At 45.7% G+C, this 18,015-nt stretch overlaps 1 protein-coding gene across 2 annotated transcripts in view; it reads left to right on the top strand.

Moving 5' to 3' along the window:
• Nucleotides 1-18,015, top strand: part of LOC139155676 (cilia- and flagella-associated protein 47-like) — a 302,888-nt gene that overhangs the window by 28,607 nt on the left and 256,266 nt on the right. For both annotated transcript variants that reach the window (XM_070730919.1, XM_070730918.1), the window contains exon 5: nucleotides 13,462-13,613. In XM_070730919.1, the coding sequence (XP_070587020.1) occupies nucleotides 13,462-13,613 (152 nt within the window). The remainder of the gene's footprint in view (nucleotides 1-13,461; nucleotides 13,614-18,015) is intronic.

Below are 18,015 nucleotides of genomic sequence, written 5' to 3'. Positions count from 1 at the left end.
GTGTCCTTAAGAGCTACAAAAGCCTGCTTCTCCTCCTCACCCCAATGAAACGAGACCTGTTTTTGCAACAACTGGGTGAGAGGTGGGTCAACTGGGCAAACCCTGGTATAAATGTGTGATAGTAGTTTGCAAACCCCAACAACCTGTGCACATCCTTGACTCTCCTTGGGGGTTGCCAGGTCTTTAGTGCTGACACCTTGCCCGGGTCCATGGCTCTTCCCCCTGGAGAAATGACATGACCTAAAAATTCTATGGGGGTCTGCAGAAACGGACACTTCTCCAGCTTAGCATATAAACGATGCTCTCTCAACCGGAGCAGAACCCGGCGCAAATGTCCCAAATGACTAGACTTGGAGGGGGAGTACACTAAAATGTCATCCAGATATATGATCACAAAATGGTCTAACATGTCCCTGAATATATCGTTCATCAAATGCTGGAAAACAGCCGGGGCATTTGTGAGGCCGAAAGGCATCACTGAATACTCAAAATGCCCATATCAGGTGCCAAACGCTGTTTTCCACTCATCCCCCGGCTTTATACGAACCAAATTATAAGCGCTGCATAGGTCTATCTTGGAAAAAACAGTGGCAGCTTGTAAATGTTCCATTAATTCCAGAATCAGTGGCAAGGGATAGTGATTGCACACCGTAATGGCGTTCAGGCGCTGTTAGTCACAACACAGACGTAAGTCCCAGCCTTTTTTTTAACAAACAAAACGGGCGCTGATAACGGGGAGGTCGATGGCCTGATGAACCCTTTGGCCAGATTTTTATCTATTAAGTCCTTGAGGGCCACTAATTCAGGTTCCAACATAGAGTACAAACAACCAGCCAGCAACTTGGCATCGAGTAATGGTTCTATGGCACAATCATAAGGGCGATGCGGCAGCATGCGTTTAGCCTCTTTTTCATTAAAGACATCCGCAAACTCAGTGAGGCCCTCTGGTAACACTGCTGCGGGGATAACGGGCCCTTGCGATGCACAAACATGATGATGATGGCCTACACATTGTAAACTGGAAAACATGACGATGTTCTGCGACCACACGACCTGAGGATTGTGAGCCCTTAACCATGACAACCCAAAGACAAGAGGGAAATGGAGGCTCCGTGTGACATAAAATTGTAAAGCCTCCTCATGAGTCCCAATGCTATTCCGCACCGGCAAGGTCTGAAAACGGATGGGCCCAGACAACAACACCCGCCCATCAATGTTTTCTACAGTCAACAGAGGGTTCACAGGACACGAGGGCAACAAATGTCTCTGTGCAAACTCCTCATCCAGGAAATTCGTGGTGGCCCCCGAATCCACGAGGGCAAGAGCAGAAATCGATTGAGTACGCCGATCCACCAGGAGTTTGACATTAATTGTGAGGTGACGGTACATTCCGGGGTCATTATCCGAAGAATCCTTAACTGATGAAATGCCAGCCCGACCTAGCGTTGCCGCCAAGCTGGGCTGCCCTCGTTTCCCGATTGCACATCCGGCAGGGAAACCAGGGGCATGGGGACAGACATCCAGGAATCCGGAACTATGATGGGAACATGAGTTGATGACTGGGAGCTGTCCTGCAAGAGTCGGCGTGGCAACAGGAGGACCGGGAGGATTCAAAACCGTGGCAGCAACCGTGCTCCTTCGTTTGCAAGGACAGGCTTTCAAGAAATGACCTTCCCCCCGCGCAATAGAAGCACCGGCCTGTCGCACGTTGCTGCACTCTCTCCTCCAGGGACACACAGGATCGCACGAAGTTACCTTCATGGGCTCCCTGGCAGGGGCACAATCCACCAGACAAGATGGGACAGGCAGAAAGCTACGGGGTACAGGAACCGGGGTCGGTGTGGGCATAGCGGACGCCCCCCACCATAGAGCAGGTACTGGCGTGATGCCCGAAACATGGGGAGGACCACCTAGCCCGGCGCACCTCGAGCCAGCAGCCGAGCCTCAATGGCCAAACAATGCTGCTCCAGCTCATCCAGGGTGCCCGTCAGGGCCTCGTGCACCAGTTCATCAAGCACAGTCTCTGACCAGCCATTCTGAAATGCCTCCATGAAGGCGGCCTCATTCCACTGCACCTGTCCACGAAAGTCACTTAAATATTCCACTAATGGGTGTGAACCTTGTTTCAGCTTTGTCTACGCCCTCACCGCATTGGATCCGAAAACTGCCATCGCAAGTGGGCGCAAAAGGCGGTATAATCCTCCAGTATCGGATCATCTCTGTCCAGAAATGGAGACACCCAGGAAGCAGCCGGGACGGCCAACAAACTGCAGAGGAATGCCACCTTCTCAGCATCTCTTGGAAAATAGGGCATTGTGCATTAATAAACAACTGCACTTGACTGAGGAAAGCTGCAAACATTTGTCTATCGACCCAGAATTTTTCAGGCAGAGCCACAAAGCATTTCCTCCTTGGTAGTGGCTGTGGGGCAGGAGCTGCTGGTTGCACCTGTGGAATGACAGGCTGCTGAGATAATATAGCCACCTGGTTCTTGCAACTGCAGCACTGTCTGCATTAACCTCAAAGCATCGAAGACTGCTTGCATTTCTGCCATACCAGCAGCCATGATTAGATAAATGCCGGAAAAAAGAGAAGCAAACAATCCAAAATACTTCACTCTGGAACAGTGTTTGTCTGGGGGTGTGTGGAAGTTTATTCTGTTCTGCCGGCATGTCCCAACTGCCCGTAATTACAGGGTACTTAGTCCAAACAGACACACACCACACGATAGAAGGAAAACAAAAGGTCTTTATCAACAGAAAAGCAGAAACAACTCCCTTTTTAAATGTCAAAGGGATTTTCTGGTACACATAAGGCACAGGTTAAATGCAATACAATTTCTTACCCAGTAACTGGGAAATTGAGACCAATTCCAAAGTCCAGAAATTCCACACACAGTCTTGAACAAGGAAACAGCAAACCACGATCTTGACGAAACTATGAATCAGATAAACTTCCACGAGGCTAAACCAGCACGCTGCTCTTTTTATCTATAGCACTAATTATAGCAGCCCCACCCAACCACAGGTAGCCTCACTTATCTCCTGTAATAATCCTTCATTTGTTCTCTCCTATGCATCACTCTATGCATGCGTGGGTCCGTCATAAGTTCTTGTTCAGAATCCAGGGATGATAAGGATGATTGATCTCCTCCTGAGCTGTCTGCCAAACTTCCCTCTTCCTTGTCACTCACGCTTCCTTCATCAGAGGAGATTTTGTTGGCAGATTCTATCGGGAGCAAAACAGGCCTGTGGCATGTGGATGTTTCCCCCACATCCACCTCCACATTCCTTGGGGCAGGAGCTGGGCCAGAGCTAACCACAACATTAGCCAAGTGTCTGGCTGTGGATAGCCCCAAACATGTGATGAAATGGGCTTGTTTGAAGAACAGTGTTTCCCTTGCTCTCGGGGAGCTCCACTATGAAATCCATTGCTGTTTCTTCCCAGGGCCTAGTAGGGTTGAGTACTTGCTGCAGCAATCTGAGGGGTTTTCCAGGCCTATGCTTTCTGGTGGCATAGGTGGCACAACTTTTCACATAATCTTCAACTTCCACTCTCATTCTGGGCCACCAGAACTGTCTCCGCACCAGATGCAATGTTTTCAGGAACCCTAGTCTGGAGTTATGACTCTGTTGGAGAATATCTAGTCGCAGGCTGGCAGGCACATACAGCTTGGCTCCCTTCCAAGCCATCCCTTCCCTCAGTGTTAGGATTTCCTTATGATCGTTGAACCACGGGTCAGTGGGCAAAGCTGGCTTCAATTTGTTTTCCCATTCCCCCTACTCTGGTGGAACCTGTCTCCTGGTCTAATCTTGGATGAGAACAGGTGCAGCTTTCTCCTTACTTTCAGGATGCGGGGAAATACATAGGATGATTGGCTGTACTTCTTCCTCTCTCTTGGTATGGTACTGTGGTTTTCGTGACAGAGCGTCAGCAATGAGGTTCTTCCCAGCTGGGATGTTTCAGTGTAAAATTGAACCATCTGAAATATTGGGCTGATTGTATTTGCTTAGGGGAAAGCCTCCGAGAGGTCTTTAATGTTTCAAGGTTCTTATGGTCAGTACACACTTCGAAAGGAATGGCTCCGCCTTCCAGAAAATGCCTCCATGTCCCCAGTGCTACACGTACAGCAAATGCTTCCTTCTCCCAAATAGCCCACCTCCTCTCAGTGGGAGTCAGCTTCTTGGAAAGGTATGCACAAGGTAGCAACTGTCCCCTTCCATTGTCTTGTAATAGCACCGCAGCTATTGCCACATCGCTGGCGTCAGACTGGATCACAAACTTCCACTCGGGATCAGGATGTTGTAGGATGGGCTCCTTTGCAAAAAGTCTCTGGAGCCTCTTGAAAGCCTTTTGGCATTTCATCGTCCACCTGATTGGTTGAGAGAGTCTGGGCTTAGTAGGGGCTGACCCAGTCTTTAGTAACTCGGTTAAGGGCAAGGCAACTTCTGCGAAAGCTAGAATGCTGATAGAAACTTGCAAATTCTAAGAAACTTTGTAATTGTTGCTTGTGTGTGCCAATCAAGCACTGCCTTCACCTTGGTTGGGTCTATCTCTATGCCTTCGCTAGATATGCGGTATCCCAAATAGTCTACTGACATCTGGTGAAATTCGCACTTGGAAAATTTCACATAGAGCTTAGCAGACAAAAGCTTCTTCAAGACTTGCCTCACCAACTTGACGTGGTCAGGGAGATTCTGGATGTAGATAAGGATGTCATCTAAGTATACAAGAACCCTGTTGTAGAGGTGGATATGTAGAACTTCATTTATGTACTGCATGAACATGGCAGGGGGCCCTTTCAGACCAAATGGCATCAAAATTCGAAATTGGAAACTCCCTAGTGGACAGCTGAAAGCGATTTTCCACTCATCCCCTTCTTTTATTCTGATGCGGTAATAAGCCTCCCTTAAGTCCGACTTGGTAAAGTACTTCTCCTTGGCTAGATGATTTAGTAAGTCCTTCATGAGGGGGAGGGGATAAGTGTTCTGCACACACACCGCATTTAGGTTCCGGTAGTCTACGACTAAGCGAACGCCTCCGTCCTTCTCCTTAAAGAGAACGGGGGCTGCTGTCCTGGAATTTGCGGGCTGGATGAATCCCCTCTTTAAATTGGTGTCTATGTAATTGGTATCTATGTAATTTCCCAGCTCTCCCAATTCTTTCGGTGACATTGCGTACATCCTAGGTTTTGGAGGAGTTGCCCCTGGTTCAAATTCTATCGCACAGTCTGTAGATCTGTGAGGGGGCAGTTCATTGCAACCTTCCTCATTGAAAACTTTTCCCAAGTCTCTGTATTCCAAGGGCACCTTCAGTAGATATGGAAGTGTTTCTTCCTTCATTGCAACCGCTGCTAAAGACCCATCTGGCTTCTTACAGGGAGGTTTTCCCCTGTCAGTCTCTAGAAAAGGGTTAGAGCCCAAGGGGATGAAAAGCTTATGATGCCCACCCTCCAAAAGAAAGGTGGGAGTCCATTTGTACATCCAGGCCAGACCCTATGTAATTGTTTCCGACATCTTGGGGGCAACTATGAATCTCAAGAGTTCACAATGCCGGCCTATCCGCAGCTCCACTAACTCAGTCAGGAGCGTAGCAGGAACTCCACCCACTAGAAAGCGGTCCACCTGGTGGAACTGGATGGGTTTCGCTAAAGGCCTGGTCTGTGTTGTACATACTCCTGATCAGTTGGAGGATGATGAAGATATTGAGAACTCGGATTCAGATAGTGTTTATAAAGTAGTGGGGGGCCCGGGGTTACAGGTAGTAGAATAGGTGGGAGGCCAACCACAGGATCTAGTGAGGGAGAATCAGATGCTCGCTGGGTCAATCCTAAATTCAGAAGAATTCAGAAACGTAGAGAGCAAAGGTCTGGAAGAAGATATTAAGGAGAGGAATGGGTTAAATATTGTAGTGAGGTAATTGGCACGTCAGGGGGCTAGTGGAGAAGAAGGGTGGAGTTTCAACATTGATGAAAAGAAATATGGAGGTGCTTTCACCACGCTAAAGTAAGCCAAAGTGAAGCAGGAAAAGGAATGTGAGAAATGCGGCTAGAAGAGAGATAACGGACCGATTGATGTCTGGAATGTGTTGAAGTACAAGACAGCAGAGAAATAAAAGGAGTTGCTTTATTCATGAAATGATGCATTTAATGAGAGTTATTTGTAATTACTAAACTTCTACCAGAAACCAGAACCCTACTCTTTGAATTAATTAAGAAATTCAACCAGCCAGCTCAGGATGGCCAATTTAGCTAATGATGTTCAACTTTTAGCACAAACAGTGACTGCTTTACAAGCGCAAATCATTGCATTACAAAATCAACCCCCCCCGTGCAACCACAAATAATTATTCAACCAAGGCCAAAGATTTACTTAGCTAAGCCATCTGTTTTTACAGGGGCAAGAGATAAACTGGACATATTTCTACAAGAATGCCAGAATTTTTTTAACGCGTCTCCTGAAGACTTTGCTAGAGATGCTGTGAAAGTCTCTTTCATGATAAACCTGTCTAAAGGTGCTGCATTTGAGTGGGCAGTGCCCTTTATAGCAGGCCAGGATCCAATCCTCTAAAATTATGCTGCATTTTGCCAGAGGTTTGAACAAGAATTTCAAGACCCCATGCATGTACAAAACGCTATCACTCAGTTACGCAAATTGCACATGAGCAGTAAAACCATCTCAGAGTATATCTCCGACTTCCGGAAATTAGTCACACCCCTGAATTGGAATGAGTAAGCCCTTATGGAACTGTTCCAAGATGGCCTGAAACCCAGAATTGTGCATGAGATGACACACCAACCAACGCCCAAAACGTTAAATGAACTCTACGAGACCTGTTTGACCATCGAAACTAAATTCTCATCTGCCCAGGACCATGCCGCCTGATATGAAAACTGGTTTAGAGAGAGAACCAGACCAGTGCCAACTCCACGCCAAAGATTGCAAAACAACGGTTTCAACTCTGTGCCAAGATGTCCCTTCCAGATACCATCAGACACAGGAAACCAACCAGCGATCATCGCTCGAGATGAACCAATGGATCTCGGTACGGCCAGACCTTGCCTGAGTGATGCCGAGAGAGCCAAACGTCGAGCGGAAGGCCTATGCATGTATTGTGGAGAGGATGGACACATGATAACTCAGAGAAGACGTCTCACTCCGTCCACTCCTGTCTCAAACACCACACCTGCGTTTCAGGTGCAGGCTTTATTGACCACTTCATGATTGTCTACATTGATGACATTTTGATATATTCTCCTTCACCAGAAACTCACCTTTATTTTATTTTATTTATTTATTTATTTTATTTATTGGATTTGTATGCTGCCCCTCTCCGCAGACCTACACCACTTACCACAAGTACTCCAACGCCTCCTACAACACCACCTGTATGCAAAGTTAGAAAAATGCCAATTTTTTCAAACAGCCATCGACTTCTTAGGCCATGTCATTTCCCCTCAAGGTATCGCCATGGACACCGACAAACTTGACGCCTTGCAAACATGGCAACCACCAGCTCGAGCCAAAGATGTCCAACGATTTCTTGGTTTTGTCAACTACTACCGAACCTTCATCCCTAACTTTGCCACCTTGAGTGCTCCCCTCACTCGCCTTCTTCAGAAAAATGTTCCATTCCAATGGGGCACCGAAGAACAACAAGCCTTTCTTAATCTCAAAAAAGTTTTCATGCAAGAACCTATTCTCCAGTACCTTGATCCCTACCGTCCATTTATCATCAAAGCCGATGCCTCCGACGTTGGAGTAGGAGCTGTACTTCTCCAACAATGCCTAGATGGTGGACCTTTATTTCCCTGTGCCTATTATTCTAGGAAATTAAAACCTCCCGAATAGAACTATACCATTTGGGAAAAGGAACTTTTAGCCATCAAGACTGCTTTTGAGACATGGCGACATCACCTGGAAGGAGCTTGTCACCAAATACAGGTCAGAACTGACCACAAAAACTTGGAATTTCTCCAAACTGCCAGGAAACTAAGCCAGCGACAAATCCGATGGGCCTTTTTCTTTGCCAGATTTGATTTCCGCATTACCTACATTTCTAAGTGGGACAACACACAAGCCGACGCACTCTCTCGCAAACCTGAATACACCAACAACCACGAACCTGTGCCGCTTTGTACTATTCTGCCTCTAGCGTCGATTGCAGCCACCCACACTGCGGTAGATCTTCGCGAAAGAATTTGGGAAGCACAATGCCAGGACCCCTCTGTCACCCAAAGGAAACAAGATATAGAACCTGATTCTCCATGGACCGTTGTGGACGACTTGCTCCGCTACCGTGACCTGCTCTAGGTTCCCGCAGGTCCACTCTGAGGTCTCATCCTCAACCAATGTCACGATAATCCCGCCGCTGGACATTTTGGCCTCTTCAAAACCCTACGCCTCATTTCTCGTACCTTTTGGTGGCCCAGACTCCGCCATTATGTCATTACCTACATTAACTCATGTATCCGTTGTCACCAAGCCAAAGCCGCCACCGGATCCCCTCCGGGATTATTGCAAGCTTTACCTACACCTGAAAGACCCTGGGGTACCATTTCAATGGACTTCCTCACCTGCTTATCTGTTTCCCAAGGGTTCACTGCTATATTTGTAGTAGTGGACATGTTAACCAAGATGGCTCATTTCATCCCTTGTTGTCGAATTCCTACAGCCAAAATCACAGCTCATCTATTTATCCAAAATATCTTCTGCCTCCATGGATTACCCGATACTATCATCTCCGATTGCTGTCCACAATTCACCGCCCAGTTCTGGAAAGAACTCATGACCACTCTCCAAGTTAGGATTTCTCCGGCATCTACCCATCACCCCCAAACCGATGGGGCCCCCGAAAAAGTTATTGGCATCCTGCAACAATACCTCCGTTGTTTTGTTTACGACAGAGAAAACGATTGGTCCAAATATCTCTCTGTAGCAGAGTTCACCTTTAATTACTCTGAACATACCTCTACGCAGACCACACCGTTCTGCGCCACCTACGGGTTCCATCCCCGTTTGTTTCCGCTCACTCCAGCTGATTTGCTGTTTCCACGTGCTGGTGATTTTCTCAACGAGTTACGTGCCATTCATCAACTCGTCTGACGTTCCTTAACTCAAGCCAAAGAAGACTACAAACGCTTTGCCGACCGTTCCCACAGAGACACTCCCCCATTAACTGTTGGTGATCAAGTTTGGCTTTCTACTAAATACCTTTCTTCGGAACCTCACCGCAAGCTGGATCAATGTTTTATTGGGCCTTTCCCTGTTGAAAAGGTCATCAATCATGTCACATACCATTTGACTCTACCTTCTTCCATACGGGTGCATCCCGTTTTCCATAGCTCCCTATTGCTGCCAGTCTCCCCTGACTCTCCACTTCGAGCCCCACTTCCGGTCCCTGCCGGTCCTGCTCCCTCCCATTCAGATGCTGCCCTTCACATTCCACTACAACGCTTGGACATTACTAGCATCCGAGACTCTCGTTGGCTTAACGACAGTCTCCAATACCAGGTAGAATGGTCCGGAGCAGGGCCTGACTCCACTGTTTGGATGGATGTTCATGACATTGATGTTCCTGATTTCATTGCTAATTTTCATGTTCATTTCCCTGATAAACCTCACTCTGATTTTCCTCATGGGGAGGGGAGGGACCCTGAGGAGGGGGATGGTGTACATACTCCTGATCAGTTGGAGGATGATGAAGGTATTGAGGACTCGGATTCAGATAGTGTTTGTGAAGTAGTGGGGGGCCTGGGGTTACAGGTAGTAGAACAGGTGGGAGGCCAACCACAGGATGGGGCTATGAGTTCAGGATCTAGTGAGGGAGAATCAGATGCTCGCTGGGTCAATCCTAAATTCAGAAGAATTCAGAAACTTAGAGAGCAAAGGTATGGAAGAAGATATTAAGGAGAGGAATGGGTTAAATATTGTAGTGAGGTAATTGGCACATCAGGGGGCTAGTGGAGAAGAAGGGTGGAGTTTCAACGTTGATGAAAGGAAATATGGAGGTGCTTTCACCACGCTAAAGTAAGCCAAAGTATTTTGTATTGTATTTAGTCAGTGCTGCTGTCTTTTTTAAGGCTATGTATTTAGGAAATAAATGTTGTCTAAGTGAAGCAGGAAAAGGAATGTGAGAAATGCGGCTAGAAGAGAGATAACGGACCGATTGATGTCTGGAATGTGTTGAAGTACAAGAGAGCAGAGAAATAAAAGGAGTTGCTTTATTCATGAAATGATGCATTTAATGAGAGTTATTTGTAATTACTAAACTTCTACCAGAAACCAGAACAGTCTGGATGTTTAACCTCTCCACTATGGTTTTGCTAATGAGGACCCGGATTGTGGGGGCAATATGCTGGCTCTTTTAAAAAGTGCTATTGCTAACATGTTGTAAGCCGCCCTGAGTCTGAGGAGAAGGACGGCATAAAAATTGAATGAATGAATGAATGAATGAATGAATGAATGAATGAATGAATAATAAGGCATCTCGAGCATCCTGTATCTATCAGAGCCCGTATTTCTTCCTCCTCCCCTATGGTCATTACTTTAATCCTTGCTTTAATGATGAACAGATGGATGGGCTCACTCACCATTGGGTTGTCCTCTCTACCGGGCTCCTCATTCCAACCGGGGCCGGTTCCTGAAGGAATAGGGTTTTCTCATTTAGCAAAATCCTCAGGAGGGCCCAGCTGTGTAGTTTGAAAGACCCAGAGACCCTGCAGAGGGGCTTCTTCAGATCCTCTTTCTGCTACCGGGCATGACTCAGGTTTTGGGGGAGAGAGGGGCGTCAAACAGTCTGTCCCCTTATGGCCAGTCTGGTCACATCTGTAGCAATTTGTTCCCTCATAACCCCTGAGCATAGGGAGCCCAGCTGACAAGGGAAAAGGCAGCCTCTTAAAAGATCATTTGTTGCATGGGCTGGGGGAGGTCCCTTCTCAGCAAGAATTATATCACTCAAAGCGACTGCCATGGTATACCGGTCCTGAATGGCTCAGCTGCCTGCAGTTCACATGCCTATCTCAACTTTGGATCAAGGGCACTTTTGAAAATATGGACCAAACAGTTTTTTGGCCACCCTTTCAGGTTATAGGCAATCATTTGAAATTCTTCCATAAAATTCTTCACAGGCTTGCCTGCCTGTTTCAATTGGAAAATCAGAGTCTCAGCTTCTAACTGTTTTGCTACACTATTGGGCTCAGGAGCCATCTCATTATGCAATTTAGGAAGCAGTCTGCCATTTGCAATCAGAGGAGCAGGAGAAGGGTGGCTGAGCAGGTTTTGAAATTCCCCCACAAAGGAATCCCTTTGATATAACAGCGGCTTGCCTCTATCTTGCAATTCACTTAAGGAGTCAGTGACTGGGGTGGAAGGGAAGGCTACATTATTCATTGTTGCCATGTATTGAGGTAACTTCAGGGGGCAATGGGGAAGGGGATCTTCAGAAACCCATGGGCATCTCAGCCACCCCCACTCAGGAAGATAGATTGTTTCTGGCTTGTTCATCTCAGCCCCAAGCCTGTTCCTTCCCTCTTTACCTTCGTAATGTTGAATGCTGTCTGGCTCCTACTGCAGAGTGGGGTAGGAATTCAAGCCCTTCCACCCCCAGATTCTTGATTAACTCCCGCTATTCCATTCTTCGGATTGGGAAGAGTTGGAATTGATGTTAGCGAACCAAATAGCATTCTGAGAAATAAATCATTTCCATGCCTGTGCTTCTCTCAGGGTACGATTTATTAACAGCCATGTCTGAATTCAACTTGGATCATTCCGACTCTGAGTCCCTTACATTACATCCGAGTCAAAACCCCATATCACATCTCCACACCCACAAGTGCAGTCATGAAGACCAATCCTATGCAGGATTCCTGATTCCTTCCTGTGTTCATTACTATGCATCTGCAGAAAGGAATGTGTGGTAGCATATATCTCTCTCTCTCATTCCCCCCCCCCCCCCCGTTCCTCTATCACTAGCAAACTCTGTCAGGCCACCCTTTGACTTCACATAATTACTTTGGACCTGACAACTGCATTGGCTGGGCAGTGCCCCGAAAGTGCATCGTAAGGTAGGGCAGGGCAGGGCTTGACTCTCCCCATGAAGCAGCCCTGTTGAAGGAGGCACATCATTGGGGGGGGGGTCTCTACCCCCTACAGCTTCTTGGTTGCAACTCTGCTTCCACTCAGCAGACCTGCCCAGCCCAAAAGAGGTAAAGCGGTTAGCTAAAAAGATTGAGTAGAGGTGGCATGCCTAGGTCAAGTAGGCAAAAGATGGCCACCATGAGTGGGGAAAGCCGGATCCCCATCAGTGCCATGGCCACTTAGGTCCAGTAGAGATTGGGAGGAGGCATGCAATTCCGGTTGGGTCTGGGGAGCTGTGGCACTGATGGGGATCTGGCTTTTCCTGCTCACAGTGGCCACCTTTTTCCTGCTGTGCCTGAGCATGCTCTATTGCCTCTACCTGGACTTTCTAGCTGGCTGCTTCACATCCTTCGTGCTGGGTAGGCCTTGTGTTCCAGGCAGCAACAGCAACAGCCTAAGCCTGCTGGACCTACGTGAGTTGCTGGTAGCCTTGGTGGTGGTAGCCCACAGTGCTGCTGAGGTGTATCGGATGCATGAGGAGAACCACTCCATGTGTGGGCCAAGGGCAGAGGGGGCTGAGGAGATGCCAAGTGGCAACCTGCTCTCCACCCACAAGCAAAAACAGGTGGGACAAATTAGGCAGGCTGATGGTATCTGGTAGCAAACTGTCCCACTTCTTGCCTAACCTTGTCTTTATCTGCAGCAGCAACAGTAGCTAGAAGTAGAGGCATGGGAGAGGAATGTGGTCTGGTCTGCTGGATGCAGGTGGTCCACGTCTGGTGGTCTGCATCATGTGCCTCCTCCTGACTGCCTGCTATAGATGCTGGTGCTCCCACTGCCACACATGTTTCTTGGAGGGCCAGCTGTGGAGCCCCTGCTGCCAGACAGCTCCCTCCTATGTGAGTGCATGCGCACATGCACACACACTCCTGAAAAGCTGGAGATGCTGGTGCAGCCATGGCACCTATCTGAAATCTGTTGGCATCCACACCAAGATGGGGTGGGCTGGGTGAGGCGACATTGGCCCAATGCCTACTGTGTGCACTGCCCCAGTCCACACATCCCAGCAAGTGCTCATGTGACTGGTAGCTCTTCTGCACTGTGTTCCTACCCAGATGTCGTGGGCCAGGCTGAAATGATGCAGGCCAGCCCCTTAGTTTCCAGGATGGCCGTGTAGCTGGATCCGACCACATCGGCCCATGGGCCTTGAGTTTGACACCCCTATTTTAAAGGAAAGGTTAGTGGGTCTAGGCTTAGAGGCAAGTTTTGTTCACATTTTTATAACTCTCTTATATTGTGTTTATCGACCTTATATATGTGAAACATCCATGTAAATACATGTAGTACTTAATTGTTAACATTTTCATTTTATGTTTTCTTAAAGGGCACAGATATTAAGCAGAGTTCAAATGCTGCTTTGAAAGATTATCCTGGAAATCAAAGAACAGATGTTTCAACTTTGATTACTTGCATTCCTAATGAAGGAACGCTACAGCCTTATCAGAAGATTGTGGTTTTTCTGTCTTTTAGTCCAAAGTAAGTGGTTTTGTAAACTGCAGTAATGAGCACAATAAAAATAATAAAAGCTGTGGTGCAGGTATATGTGTACGTGTATGTATGTACAAACCCCAAGAATGTATATTCTTAATTCCATAACATTTATTTTCTTAATTGTAGCAATGCTCTGTTGTATTATAATTAGTGTATTTTGTTATCAGCTCTATAATGTAGAACATACTAAAATATAAATTCCATAGAAGTTTAAAACTACAGTGGTACCTCGTCTTACGAACGCCTCATCTAATGAACTTTTCGCAATATGAACCCGGTGTTTAAGATTTTTTTGCCTCTTCTTCTGAACTATTTTCACCTTACAAACCCAAGCCGCCGCTGCCGGGATGCCCCGCCTCCGCACTTCTGTTGCCAGCCGAAGGCTCCCCTCACTGGGAAACCCCACCTCCGGACTTCCGTTGACAGCGAAGCACCCGTTTTTGCACTGCTGGGATTCCCCTTAAGCTCCCCTCGCTGGGAAAACCCACCTCCGGACTTTGGTTGCCAGCCGAAGGGTCCCCTCTCTGGGAAACCCCACCTCCGTGGCGCGATTAGAATCATCAATCACAGCCCGCGTGAGCTGAAATGAAACTAATTGCGGAGGTCGATGAATAAGATGAGAGAAAAGCTTCAAAACGAAGTTACTTTTATTAGTACAAAAGTATAAAATCAAATGTGCCTGATCACAGGCTCTGAAACACGTCTACATGGTTAGAACATTTTTCTTCAAGATGGAGATCTCCTTCCCCAGAACAGAGAGGAAGTGACTAGACAGGATTTACATCATAAATGGGGGAAGCTAAATTAAGATAAATGAGTTAACTATTTAATTACTGAATGTCTCTGAATGTCTCTGGGGGCTGTCAATACACAGCGTGACACCCCTTCTTTGGCAGTCATCAGGGACATTGGTTCACATAAGGCACATTTTCTTGGATAGGCATTCGTGTTGGTCAGCTGGCAATGGCTTATTCAGCAGGTCAGCAATCTGTTCAGTAGTAGGCACATACTGTATTTTCACGAATCCTTCTTTCACACTTTCTCTGGTATTTCTATACCTTATGTCAATGTGCCGTGAACGAGCTCCAACATATTCAGCTTCAGCTATGAATGTAACTGAAACATTATCTTCCATGATAACAATTGGTTTCATGGGACTTTCCCAAATACTATTAATAAGAGCAGAAACAAAGGCGGGACCCAGGGGAAGAGCCTTCTCTGTGGGGGCTCCGACACTCTGGAACCAGCTCCCCCCTGAGATTAGGATTGCCCCCACCCTCCCTGCCTTTTGTAAACTTCTTAAAACCCACCTCTGTCGTCAGGCATGGGGGAACTAAAACATCTCCCCCTTGCCCATGTTGTTTTGCCATTTGATCGATTGACTGTGTGCCTGTTTTTTATATATATTGGGATTGTTTTATGAATTTTTAAATTTAAAATTGTAATTAGATTGGTGGGCATTGGATTTGTTACTATGTACTGTTTTTATTATTGTTGTGAGCATAGTTCCCTCTAAGCTGAGCAGTGAGCAATGGCTCACTTAAAAATCATCATCAACTCAGAGTTTTTCAAACCTGCCCAGAAGCCGAGAGGGAAAGAGTGAGAGGGAAGGAGAGAGAGAGGAAGAGAGGAAGAGAGAGAAACAGATAGAAAAAAGAGAGGAAGGAAAAGAGAAAGAAAAAGAATGGGAGTAAGGAAGAGAGAAAGAAAATCAAAATCTAGTTTGAAACTAGCTCAACTAATTAAGTGGCATTTTGATATTGATAGAGTTGCCCTATTATGAGCTCACTGTTATAGACACACAGTACAGTATTTTATTTTGAAATTCTCTGAGGCAAAACAGGGTGGGTTTTTTATTTGTTTGTCTGTTTGTTTGTTTATTTATTTATTATTTCTGTGCCGCCCAGTCCTGAAAGGACTGCTGTTCAGACACTATACTTTTCCGCCCACCCCCCCAAAAAATTAGCGGGAACACTGGTTGTGAGCCGCCCCGAATTTGCGGAGAGAGGCGGCATATAAATCCAATATATCTAATCTAATCTAATCTTTAAAGCATTACAGCAATCAGAAGCATATGCATATTCAGCTTCAGTTGAAGAGCAAGAAATAAACTTCTGTTTTCTAACTTTCCAATAAATTGGACAACCATTCAAAAACATTATGTAACCAGAAGTACTTTTTCGTGTTTCTACATCACCTGCCCAGTCAGCATCTGCGTAGCAAATCACTTCAGGATACTTATCATGTTTCGGCTCTAGGAACAACTTTATGTCCTTTGTAAGTTTCATGTATCTCAGCAGTCTCTTTATGCATGACCAATGGAACGTAGTTGCTTTGCCAACATACCGTGACAAAAGATTCACACTCAGTGAAATGTCGGGTCTTGTCCAACTGCTGATATATAGTAATGACCCAATTACTGAACGATACAGCGTTTGGTCTTCAAATGGAGGGTATTCTTGTTGAGTTAACCTGTAAAAATCAGTTTGCATAGGAGAACGACAAGTATGCACATCAGACATGTTACAGTTATGCAAAAATTGGTCAACCTTACTTTCTTGTGAAAGAGAGAACCCCTTCTCAGTTTTCTCAATCTGAACACCTAGATTAATATGCCCTAGGCTTTTTAAAGTGAAATGTTTTTCTAGACCCTTGGCAAAAGTTTCACTCATGCGTTTGTTAAGACCAATGTAAACATTATCATCAACATAAACAAGAATAATTTCATGAACTTTACCTTGCCCTTTTGTAAACACGCATTCATCAGAGATAGACTTAATAAAGCCCATCGAATTTAGTTTCTCTATGAGGCATCGATACCACATGAGAGCAGACTGTTTCAAACCATAGAGACTTTTCTGCAGGTACCAGACATCCCCTTCTCGGTCCTGGAACTCTTGACGTAGATCTCTTCATTTGGATCAGGCAGTCTCGACGTCGAACTGAAAAACTTCTAAGTTCAAAGCAATAGCGGTAGTTAGGGCAATTTTGAGACTTTCATTTCTAACAGTGGGTGAAAAGGTATCAGTGTAGTCTTCAGGATACACCTGTGAGTACCCCTGTGCTACTAGTCTTGCTTTGTATAGCTTTTCATCATTTGGCTTTTGTTTGACCTTATACACCCAACGTGTGCCAATAATCTTCTTGTTTGTTGGAGGCTCAACTTGTTGGAATACCTTAAGTTTCTTTAAACAGTTCAGTTCATGTTCCATAGCCTCATACCATTTCTCTTGTTCAGATTCAGGTAAATGTCTTATTTGAGAAAAATTCTCAGGAGGAAGTGTAACATTGTTACATAAGAAAGGAAAAGGTTTTTGTAATACTTGCTGTTGATATCTCTTTGGAGGAGTTCCTTTGGTGGTTCTTTGTGAACGCCTTGGAACCTTGGTCCATCCTTCATCATGATCATCTCCGTCTCCAATTGCATCATCAGGAACATCATCTGCGACTGTTGAAGACTGTCCATCATCTGGAACATCTGAGTCATCTGGAACAGCTGCCTGAGAGTCAGGTTTCGCTGCACCTTGAACATCATCCTTAGGAAAATAAACTGAAGTATCATTACTATGTATTCTGGACCAATTAGTATCTTCCTCAAATTTAGCTGAATTAGAAACAACAGCTCTATGGTAAGTGTCAGCAAATTTGTAGTACTTAGAGCTTTCATCAAAGCCGATGAATCTCATTCTCTGTGACACTGGACCTCCCTTTCTTCTTTGGTCAAGTGGAATGTTAACAATGGCATAAGAGCCAAAAATGTGGATGTTTTGAACATCAGGCTTCTTTGCATGAAGCAAGTAATAAGGAGTCTCTTGTATAACGCTACTCCAGGTTCTGTTAACAATGTAATTAGCATACCTTAGTGCTTCACCCCAGTATAAATTGTCCATGTCAGCATCCTATAGAAGACAACGAAACATAGTCTGTAGGATTCCCTGTCTCCTTTCTGCAATACCGTTTAGAGCCAGAGATGAAGGTGCTGATGTTTGTTGATGGATTCCATTTCTTTTCATCCATCCTTGGAACTGCTGGGACATGAATTCTCCACCACGATCACTTTGAATTATTTTGATCCAGACATCGCATTGTGTAAGTACCTCTGCACCAAAGTCTTTAAAGAACTGAAAAGCCTCAGATTTTTGTTTCATTAGAAACACAAAACCATATCTAGAATAACTATCAACAATAGTCAAGAAATACTTACAGTTACCTTTAGTAGGCCGAAATGGACCGACAATGTCGGTGTGGACCAATTCAAAAATGCGTGTAGACAAGTGTAGGGCATGCTTGGTAACCGGAGCTGCCTTTGATTTGGCTGTATTGCAAACCTTACAATCAAGATGAACCTTGCAATCACTATCAATTTTAAAACCATTCACAAACTCAG

This window comes from Erythrolamprus reginae, unplaced genomic scaffold (assembly GCF_031021105.1).
Source record: "Erythrolamprus reginae isolate rEryReg1 unplaced genomic scaffold, rEryReg1.hap1 H_44, whole genome shotgun sequence".
Taxonomy (NCBI): domain Eukaryota; kingdom Metazoa; phylum Chordata; class Lepidosauria; order Squamata; family Dipsadidae; genus Erythrolamprus; species Erythrolamprus reginae.
This window is presented reverse-complemented; position numbering and strand designations above follow the sequence as displayed.